Source organism: Lissotriton vulgaris, chromosome 1_1 (assembly GCF_964263255.1).
Source record: "Lissotriton vulgaris chromosome 1_1, aLisVul1.2, whole genome shotgun sequence".
Classification (NCBI taxonomy): Eukaryota; Metazoa; Chordata; class Amphibia; order Caudata; family Salamandridae; genus Lissotriton; species Lissotriton vulgaris.
Genome location: NC_141685.1, coordinates 992,592,716 through 992,604,187, shown reverse-complemented (window position 1 = coordinate 992,604,187; position 11,472 = coordinate 992,592,716). Strand labels below are relative to the sequence as shown.

Here is an 11,472-nt window from a genome sequence, read left to right as displayed (position 1 = left end):
ATCCCCGAATGGAACGACTTCTTGGAACCCTTTCACATCTGTCTCCTGCAGGAAACCTGGTGCTTGGAACCAAGACACCGAGTGGGATTTACCACCTTCTTTATCCCAGCAGTCCAGGAACAAGGGTCCAAAGGTCGCCCGTCAGGTGGACTCATCATATGGATCAGTATTGCTTTAGACTGCAGGGTAAAAGAAAGAAAAACTCAATCTTTGGACCTCCAGTGGCTTACGGTAATACATAAAGGGGGAAGAAATATGGAAATTTTCAACATCTACTTGAGGGGTGCCAAAGGCGGTGCATCCCATCTATCATCTACTGGCTTAAACCACAATCTGGCCGCTTGCGATGCAGATTCCCTTGTAATGCTTGCAGGGGATTTCAACTGCTGTTTCGAGCCTTTAGCTAGAGAAGACATCCTGGACACTTTTGAGGAGGACAACAGGAGAGGTATTCCGATTTTGAACCTTGACCCGATTCCTAAATGGTCGCAAAACGCAATAGAGATCAATGCCTTGTGCATGGAGCACAATTTGCGACCGACAAATGGCCGATCTAAATCTGACCTTATGGGTGCCCACACTTACAATAGACAAGACCACACGTCTAGGATTGATTATATCATGCTTAATTATAACCTCTGGCAATATCACCTAGATATGGAGGTCATAGTGTCGGCTGATAGCGACCATAACCCCTTATCGCTATCTATTGCACCCCCTTGGCAGGCTGGAAGGCAAGGCTTAACTAGTCATAAGTGGAAATCCTCTCATGAAGTGGTCCCCACAAATTGTAGCAGGCGTTTAAAATGGGCAAAAGTTTCAGCTGACGAGATAAGGATGGCCCAAGCCGGGGCAATTTTGGAAGAGGTGGAGCCCCGGTTGAGCCCTCTTAATCAAAATGATACCAAGGTCCTACCTCTTTTCACTGAGACTGTACTGGCACTGAGCGACCTATTTATTGTTCCCCAAACCACTCGAAGAGGTCCCCCAAAATCCTTGCCCAAGCAGTCGGAGAAATGGTTTACTCAAAAATGTCGTGAGGCCAAGAAGGAACTTGTTGAGACATTAAAGACCAAAGACGCGGCTGCCATCAGGGCTGCCAGAAAATCTTATAAAAAAATCATAACCGAAGCCAAACGGACTTATGATTTTAATTTCTGGGGAGATCTAGTAGAGGCCAGTACCAGGAAGGATGCAAAGATGTTTTGGAACCTACTGAGATCTAGGGAAAAGCCCATTGACCAGCAATTAACTTGTAACATCACAGGGGGAGTGTGGTTTGACCATTTTTCGCAACTGTATTCCATTCCTCTAGGTACATCCCAGGCAGCTCGCCCACTCATGGGCTTTACTACTAACCTCCCGTGCCATGATGGCTTTTTCACTAAACTAGAAGTAGAAAGAGCAATTCAATCCATCGTCTCAAATAAAGCAGCAGGTCCAGACGGTATCCCAGGAGACTTAATTAAGAACTATCCATCTTCCTGGAGTAGATTAATTTCCTCGCTTTTGAACGAAGTGATGTTGGGTGGAGTCTTCCCCGACTCATGGAGGGGCGCTGAGGTCGTACCTATTTTTAAAAAAGGCTCTAGGGACGACCCAGCAAACTACCGCCCAATCAGCTTACTAGATTCTTCTCAAAAGGTAGCAGGAAAGGTGGTATTGGGCAGGATTATCGAGTGGGTAGATAACAACCATATCCTATCAGATCTCCAAGCAGGTTTTAGAACAGGTACGGGTACAATCGAGCAGACGTTCCGTTTTCTAATGATCTATTGGAAAGTGGTGGTGCTGGGAGGGGGCAGTCTGTATTTAGTCTTCATTGACCTGCGGACTGCCTTCGACCTGGTACCACGCACGCTTCTATGGAACGTCCTCGATGGGTTAGGCCTCCCCCCCTATCTCCTTTCACTGCTTGTAAAATTTCATGATAGGAATTTTGCCCAAATTAGATGGGGTGCCCAGGGAGAGAAAACATCTCGTATCCCCGTGGACAGAGGCGTCCGCCAGGGGTGTGTGCTTGCCCCCACTCTGTTCTCTCTCTATATCAACGGAGTGGTGGAGCATCTTTTACAACAGCCATCAGATGCACCCACCCTGGCTGGAAGGAAGATCCCAACGCTTCTGTTCGCGGACGATACCCTCCTAATTTCAAAATCACCAATGGGCATCCAATTGCTGCTTTCCAGTTTCCAAACCTTCTGCAATGAAAGGGGCTTGGCAATAAACATAGGTAAAACTAAGTTTTTAGTTCTTAATCCGCCAAAAAAATCTGTTTACCCTCCGGTCCTGGATTCTGTCCCACTTGATCGCGTGAAAGAATTTGATTATTTGGGCATACGCATTAGTGATACCATGAGCTGGAAGGCACACCATCAAAAAATCTTCCTTACCCATAAAAGGGTGGCAGGTGCGCTACTTAAGGAGCAGCGAGCATCCCCATTAAAACCTATAGGGGCCCCCCTAGACATCTACAGGGCAAGGGTTGTAAGCGCGGCACTTTACGGTGCCGAGCTGTGGGGCACCCAAAAAGTTGACACTCTAGCCCATCTTGAGAACAACTTTCATAAAGACCTTATGGGGTTGCCCCACAGCACGCCAACAATCCCATTGCTGATAGATGCAGGCACCCGGGCAATCTGCGACCAAGCGAAACTACGCCCACTCCTGTTATGGTCCAGAATTTGGAATGTGCAGGAATTAAGTAGTTACGCAGATGCCTTAAATGACATTTTGTCAATATCGGGTTCTCATAAGATCACCTGGCTCAAGGAAGTTAAAAAACTGTTATACAATTTGGGCCTAGGCGAGGCTTGGACCAACAAATCTGCACCCTCGAAACAACATCTAAAGAAGGTTTATTGGGCATGGGTGGACAGCGAGAGGGCCCGAAGCACAAATCATTGTAAATCTGTGGCCCTGTTTCTGTCAGTCAAGGAGTTGCCTTTAAGGGAATCCTATCTAGACGCCATTCAGAACCCAAGGGATAGAGCATTATACATCAAGTTCAGGTTGGGGGTACTTCCATTATGTGAGTTTATGTCAACTTGGAAACCGCCCGCTCAAACTGTACCCTATTGCCCCTTTTGTGATCTAAGGGTAGAAACTGTGTCCCATATGTTGTTTGAATGTAGCGTCTATGTAGCCCCAAGACGTAGGTGGTTGAAGCCTATTTGTAGAAGCTTGGGAACTCGCTCTCATTTGGAAGCCCTGCGTATTTTACGAACAGATCCTAGACCCTTCTTTTCAACGTGTATGGCAAAATTTTTGGGTTGGGCATGGTGCCTAAGAACTGCAAGGAAAATGTTAATTCAGTGAACGATCTTACTCACCCAATATGCTGTTTTGTATATGAAATGTTTCTATGTGTGATAATTGTTGTCAAAAATGTGTTTTAAAGATGTGTAAATGCTTTTATGATATGTTTTTATCGAATAAAGCTATTACTACTACATATATATATATATATATATACACATATATACATATACACATATATATATATATACACATATATACATATACACATATATATATATATATATACACATATATACATATACACATATACACATATATACATATACACATATATACATATACACATATATATATATATATACACATATATATATATATATATATATATATATATATATATGTGTATATATATATATATATGTGTATATGTATATATGTGTATATATATATATATATATATGTGTATATGTATATATATATATATATATATATATATATATATATATATATATATATCCTACTGGCAGTCGCCAGTAGGTAGTTATAGTTAGGATTTTTTTCAATGCAAAATCTCAAAATTCTATATGGAATAACTTTGGCGCCGGTTGACGAATCTGCCTGAAAATTTCCTCAAATTTGCCTCGCGGAGCTCCGGTCCTTCCTTGAAAGTTTGGGGGGGGGGGATTCGTCAAGCAGGGGCCGAGATAAAAGGGGGGTCCCTAAACGTGTTTTCCCCATGTTAATTTCCATAGGGCGGTCAACCTCACTTTTAGCCCGAACGGCTGAATGGATTTCCACCAAACTTGGCAAAATTGTAGGGACTGGTAGCCCGATGTGTCTTTGCTATGTCTCAAGATATGTGCTCCAGTGGTTTTTGAGTAATTTAGGTTAAAAAATATATATATATCTATGGCAGCGCCCCGGTACGCGCACCGGGGAGCGCACTGGGCACGCCACGCGACTTGCGCACGGAAAGCTGATTGGCTCTCGGGTGTCTGTAAACATTCCAAACAGTCCAGAGCGGCCGTCATCTTGTGTCTTGGTAAAATCGAGACACAAGAGGTGGCAAAAACAAAGGTGGAAATGACCATAAGGGGGCAGAGTAGACCCCCCTGACCCCCTAGGTTTGATGTGGGGGCTATAAAAGGGCCCCGCAGGGCAAAAAAAAAAAAAAATTGATTTTCGCGGGGGGAGCGCCCAGTACGCGCACCGGGGAGCGTACCATGGGGAAAAAAGAATGACAGACTTTAAAAAAAAATGAAGCCTTTTTTTATAAATTGGAGGTAGTTCTAAAAAGAACTGTTTTTTTATTCTTTTTGTTGTTTTATATTTTTCTATTGTTTTTTTGAACATTTTTTACTTTTTTGGCTTTTATGAACAGTTTTATATTATATTTGTATTTTTTATAGGGAAAAACAAAAAACAGGGATTTGGAAACGGCTCAACTGGAGCAAAACAGCACCCTTCACCCGGTCACCCATGCGCCTATGTCGGTGCACCTTGTGTGTTAAACAGGCTCCCCCTTTGCCCTGAGCCTAACGTCAACAGACAGCTAACCCGATACCTCGAAGAAAATAGAATCCTGAACCCTGACTGCTCTTCTGTGAAAAATCTAAATGTGGAGTTGATTTGTATGAAACCCTAAGACACTGTAAGTGTACAAACATTGATTTACTTATCTTCTCTCTAGAAAATGTCCCCGTGTGGTATCTAGGCATTTCACACCGAGTACAAAAAGTAACTTAAAAAGTAATTTGAAAAGTAACTGAAAAGTATTTCTAATTGTTTTAAAAACAACCTACTTACCTGTAACCAATCTAACTGCACTCAGCTGCATTCAAACTGTATTTAACGCATTATTCTTGCAAAGTGTTGTTACCTGTACCAGGACTGGCTTGGTTCTAGAAATTAAAATACAACTAAATAATATTTTTATACAAACAAATTGGTCTGAGTTCAGTCTCTGAGTGTGTGACATCATTTCTTGCCTGAGTGAGTACAATAAATGCTTAACATTACCCTCTGATGAAGCCTTACTACTCACCCACACCACCACAAATCGAGAGTAAGGCATCATCTCATCTAATTATGTTTGTAATGTGGAAAACAGACACTAAAATGTTATTCCTACAGCTGCACACTGACAAAGTAGTGATAAGGGAGAAGGATGATAATGGGCATACGCATTAACCACATGGCTGCTAGGCGTTTTCCCGTCCTGCGCTGGGAATTGCTGTTTTACTTTATTTCATGACGATCTGGCCTTGTCATCCGCGCACGGCAGGTAAGCGCCATGACGAGCCCAGCTCGTCATTAGCTTCGAAGGGGTTAAAATTGTGTAGTTTGTGTGTTCATCCAAGGAGTGGATTTACTAATAAAAATGACTTGGGATTTACTAATAAAAAAAAAATCATGGTTCCAGCTAAAAATCAAAAGTAAAGGCAGCCGTTCCTCTAAATCTGTGGTTTGCCGACCACTCTTGAAAGATAGTGTAGGCTAGCCACACCAAAGGCAGCAAAATAATTATTTCACACTTTTACATGAATAACATCCTTTTCCTTTTGACATTTTGATTTCCAGAAACTTCAGAATGGGTAGTTAAAGCACTTAAATCAACGTACCAGTGACAGCATTTTTCATGTTCGCCTTCTCCACCTGAGAGCTCGAAGGTACACGTGTCTTCATTGGTGGTGCATCACCTTGAAAGAAAACATGGTATATGTTAACTCCATTAACCTTTTTAAATGCACACAGAAAAGTACACCCAGCATGCACAAAAGCTGAAGCATAAAAGTAGTGCCTGAATTAATGGCCTTAAGCTGATGTAACTTAACATCTAAAGGCAGACCTGTTCTCAGCTGCAAGAGGTTCTTATCTTACCCCAAACAATTGGTGTTCAAAACAGGTTTATGTTCTTTCAAAAACATTTTTAGAGCAATGAATAGTAAAAGTACATAAATGCACACCTGTTGTGTTAGTCATAAAGTCATTGTTAGCAACCGAACATGCAGAGAAATGGCCATATTAAGGCTAACGGAATCAAGCTGGAAAACGGAATCGAGCTGGAAAACATCTGTTACATACTTGTCATTTGCTTTTTTTCTCAAAATAATCATCAATTCTCCTATTTGCATATTGTAAATGGATGGTTTCGAACCCTCTGATTAAATCAGGGAGGAAGAACTACTAAGGATATACATTCTACCTAGATAATAAATAGATCCATCATTAATAGACACAACCTTTATAACCATGGCATACATTTTTTTCTAGTTCTCACTGTTCAATCATCACAGTAGTGTCATTGTAGAAAGTCTCAACCAAGCTTGTGTTTCCTATTCAGTCTTTGAATCATGATAAGACCACCCTTCTCGCTTTGTACGCATTTGCTATAGGAATGTCATGCAGCTTATGTCAAATGAAGTAAAATGTACAGGTTCCAATACAGGCCCAAGGCAGTTATACCGCATCAGAAATTGTAGATAGGGGTGTTATTTCCCAGTTGCAGTTTTACCACTTAATCCTGAGATGTTCATGTGTGGAAGGGGAGAATAAGGAAATGCAAATGCTACTTACCAGTATGCATCTGTTCTTGGCATGTAGGGCTGCTGACATTCATATCTGTGCATAGATCGCCGCCTAGTGTTGGGTCCGGATGATTGCACATTGTTGTCCTGGAAGAGTCTTCGAAGTATCACGAGATAGGTGGCTCCTCCCCTGGACTACAGTGCGCATGGGCATCGCCTCCATCCCCAGATTGTTTTTAGCCATTGGCAGAGATGGAGTGAAGTACGTGAGTGATGACCATGCTATGAGCATATATATATATGAATGAATACTGCAGCTGCCACAGGCGCCGGGGAGGAGGGTGGGCGATATGAATGTCAGCAGCCCTACATGCCAAGAACAGATGCATACTGGTAAGTAGCATTTGCAGTTCGAGGCATGTGGGCTGCTGAATTCATATCTGTGCATAGAATACATAGCAGTCCCTCCATTAGCGGCGGCCGCCCGTGCCAGCTGCAGCAGTCTGAAAAAGTGTTTTGAGAACAGCCTGCCCAACAGCTGCCTGCTGTTTGGAATGCACGTCTACACAGTAGTGTTTAGTGAAAGTATGTGTGGTAGACCATGTGGCTGCTCTACAGATATCTTCTAAGGGAATGTTACCTAGGAAAGCCATAGAGGCCCCCAACTTCCTGGTGGAATGGGCCCTCGGTGGGATAGTGAGAGTGCGCTTAGCTTTAGCATAACAGATCTGAATGCATTTCACGATCCACCTAGCGATCCCAGCTTTGGAGATAGCGTTTCCCTTGTGGTGTGTGGCAAAAGCAACAAAAAGCTGCTTGGTTTTGCGAAAATCTTTTGTCCTGTCTACATAGTACATCAAGGCCCTCTTAACGTCAAGGGTGTGGAGCATCCGCTCTGCCAGCGTCTCTGGGTTTTGGAAAAACACTGGCAACTCAATTGTCTGGTTCATGTGGAATTGAGATACAACCTTGGGTAAGAATTTAGGGTTAGTGCGGAGCACAACCCTGTTAGCATGTACTTGGAAGAAAGGTTCTTGGATGGTGAGCGCCTGCAACTCGCTAACCCTCCGTAGCGATGTAATTGCTACTAAGAACGCCACCTTCCAAGTCAGAAACTGAAGCTCACAAGAGTGCAGTGGCTCGAAGGGAGGACCCATCAGCCTTGTAAGAACCACATTGAGGTTCCATTCCGGAGCTGGTGGGGTCCTTGGTGGAATGACTCTTGAGTCCTTCCAGAAAGGCCTTGATGGCAGGTACTTTAAAGAGTGACAGGTGTTGCCTATTCTGGAGGTATGCTGCCATAGCAGACGGATGAATGCGGATGGAAGAGTACGCCAAATTGCATTGATACAGGTGGAACAGGTAACAAATGATGTTTTGAATGGAGGCATCTAGCGGGTCAATATCGTGGTCGACACAGTAGATGACAAACCTCTTCCATTTAGCCGCATAACAAGCTCTAGTAGTGGGCTTCCTTGCCTCCCGAATGATGTTCATGCAATCGGGAGGTAGATTGAGGTAGCCAAACTCTAGGACTTCAGGAGCCAGATCGCCAGGTTGAGCTGTTGCGGATCTGGGTGCTGAATGTCGCCATGGCTCTGCGTCAGAAGGCTGGGAGTGAGATGAAGCCTTTGATGCGGTACCACGGAGAGTTCCAGAAACGTGGTGTACCACGGTTGGCGAGCCCACGTTGGAGCAACTAGGATGAGAGTCATCGAGTGCTGCCTGAGCTTGCGTGCCACCAGCGGTATCAGAGTTGCGGGGGGGAAAGCGTACGCAAATCTGCCTGACCAGTTCATCCACATCGCATTGCCCTGTGATTGCGGGTGTGGGAACCTGGCGGCGAAGCTTTGGCATTTTGCGTTCTCCTTTGTGGCGAACAGGTCTATCTCTGGATGACCCCACTTTCGGAAGTACGGTTGGAGTACTGATGGATGTATCTCCCACTCGTGCATTTGGTGGCTGTGCCTGCTGAGCAGGTCCGCCATCTGGTTGTCCTTGCCCGGGAGATGCTCCGCCATGAGGAAGATGTTCCTCTGAATGGCCCACTTCCACATGCTCTGAGCCAGATGAGACAGCTGTGGAGAGTGTGTGCCCCCCTGCTTCTGAATGTAGTACATGGCTGTCATGTTGTCTGTCCGGATCAACACGACCTTGTTGCACAGACGTACTTTGAACGCCTTTAAGGCCATGAAGATTGCCATCAGTTCCAACACATTGATGTGCATCTTCCTTTGCTGTAGTGTCCATAGTCCCTGCACTGTGTAGTGGAGTACATGCGCTCCCCATCCCTGGAGAGAAGCGTCCGTCGTCAGGATAATCTGCGGCACAGGCTCTTGGAATGGTCGGCCCTTGCAAAGGTTTTGTGGATTCCACCAATGCAGAGAGTTGTATGCCCGACCGCTCACCAACACTAGGTCTGTCAGTTGCCCATGAGCCTGAGTCCACGGACGTGCAAGGCACTCCTGAAGCGGACGCATATGTAGTCTCGCGTGCGGGACAATGGAGATGCAGGAGGCCATCATGCCTATCAACTGCATGAACACCTTCGCGGGAAGCGAGTGCTGAGGTCTGAATCATTGGATCAGCGTCTGGATACTGGCGATTCTCACTGAACTGGGCTGCGCAGTGGCTGCCAGAGTATTGATTGTCGCGCCCAGATACTGTCGCATGTGGGCGGGCTGGAGATGGGACTTTGGGTAGTTCAGAGAGAATCCCAGATCGTGCAAGAGATGAATGGTGCGTGACACGTGGTCCACGCACTGCTGTTCTGTCTTTGCTTGGATGAGCCAGTCGTCCAAGTAGGGGTAGACGTGGACGTTCTGGCGACGGAGATGCGCCGCCACAGTCGCTAGGCACTTTGTAAATACCCTTGGCGCCGTGGTGACCCCGAACGGCAGAACCCTGAACTGGTAATGCTGGTCTTGAATCGTGAATCTGAGATACTTCCTGTGGGAAGGATGCAGGGGGATATGAAAATATGCATCTTTCAGATCCAGCGTAGACAGGAAGTCCCCCTGCTGAAGCAGAGGGAGCACTTGCTTTAACGTGAGCATATGGAAATGCTCCGAGAGAATGTACCAGTTGAGGGGCCTGAGGTCCAGGATGGGCCTGAGGGATCCGTCCTTTTTGGGGATTAAAAAATACAGGGAGTAAACCCCTGTTCCCCTTTCCTGCAATGGAACGAGCTCTATTGCCCCTTTTTGCAGCATGACTAGAACTTCCTGCTGCAACAAGGTCAAGTGCTCGCCGGACATAGGACGGCTCCTTGGGGGTATGTTTGGTGGAATGGAAGTAAGTTCCAGACAGTAACCGTACTGGATAAGAGACTTGACCCACCTGTCCGTGGTGATGGATTTCCACGCTGGCAGGAACTGCTGGAGTCTCCCCCCGACCGGTGTTGTATGGTCGGGGGGCAGTGACAAGACGTCACTGCTTGTTGGTGGTGGTGGTGGACCTGGAGCTGTTGTTTCCACGTCCCCTGCCCTTGACATTATTGCCTCTGTAGCCACCTCTACCCTTGTTGTTGTACGAGGTTTGGGTGTTACTCTTGTAATACTGTGTGGACTGCGATGCCTGACCCCTTGAGGTGCCTCTGGAATTTGAGCGGCGAAAGGAACCACTCCGAAACTGCTGATTTTGGAGGGCCCCCATAGATTTGGCAGTTTCCGTATCTTTTTTCATCTTTTCCAGCGTCGCATCCACCTCAGGGCCAAACAAGTGGTCAGGATTAACTGTTTGATTCAGTATTGTTGTTTGAATATCGGGCTTGAACCCCGAAATTCTAAGCCAAGCATGCCTTCTAAGCAACACACTGGTGTTGATCGCCCTGGAGGCTGTATCTGCCACATCCAGCGCACATTTTATGGATGCATTCGTGATGAGCTTTCCTTCCTGAATCAGCATTTCCCCTGCCTCCTTGTACTGGTCAGGCAAGTGTTGCAGTATTGATTCTAAGGTGTCATAATGAGCCCTATCATAGCGTGCAAGTAGGGCCTGTGTGTTAGAGATTCTCCAAATATTCGCTGCCTGTGCAGCGATTCGTTTCCCTGAGGCCTCGAAGATCTTGGACTCTTTGTCTGGGGGAGGAGCGTCACCAGTGGTCTGCGAGTTCGCCCTCTTCCGAGCGTTGGATACAACCAGCGAGTCCAGTGGCAAGTGTCCCTTGATGTATGTTGGATCCGAGGGCGCTGCCTTATATTTTTTGTCAATGCGAGGGTTGACGACACGCGCCCGGGTGGGCTCCTTGAAGACCTCCGTTGCGTGTTTGAGCACCCCCTTGAGCATTGGTAGCGTTTTGACCGACTTTTCAGCCACTGAGAAAGTGTCAAATAAAAAGTCCACATCCACAGGGTCTGAGTGCAGCTCGACATCGTGGTTAGCCGCAGCTCTTTCGATCAGAGCGTTGAAGGCCGCCGAGTCCTCTGTCGGTGATGTCTTGGCCGCAAAAAGTTGCGTATCCTGGCCCGACTGCGGGTCCTCCGGGTCGCCTCCGGCCGACCACGGTACGTGTTCCTCCTCCGGATCCGAGTACGCCGGATAGACGTACTCGGCGTCCTCCTCGTCCGCATCGCCTGCGGCGGAATGCGTCAGCAAGTGTCCTAGGGCTTGTGGAGATATAGGTTCCATCAGGGCCGAAGAGTCCGCAGAGTCCCTCTTATTTTTGAGAGGGATCCGGAAATGT

General features: G+C 46.1%; 1 protein-coding gene across 6 annotated transcripts in view; it reads right to left on the bottom strand.

Annotated features, from left to right (window-relative positions):
* Nucleotides 1-11,472, bottom strand: part of BRD4 (bromodomain containing 4) — a 1,320,550-nt gene that overhangs the window by 823,025 nt on the left and 486,053 nt on the right. For all 6 annotated transcript variants that reach the window (XM_086960824.1, XM_086960816.1, XM_086960841.1 and 3 more), the window contains exon 5: nt 5,883-5,960. In XM_086960824.1, the coding sequence (XP_086816950.1) occupies nt 5,883-5,960 (78 nt within the window). The remainder of the gene's footprint in view (nt 1-5,882; nt 5,961-11,472) is intronic.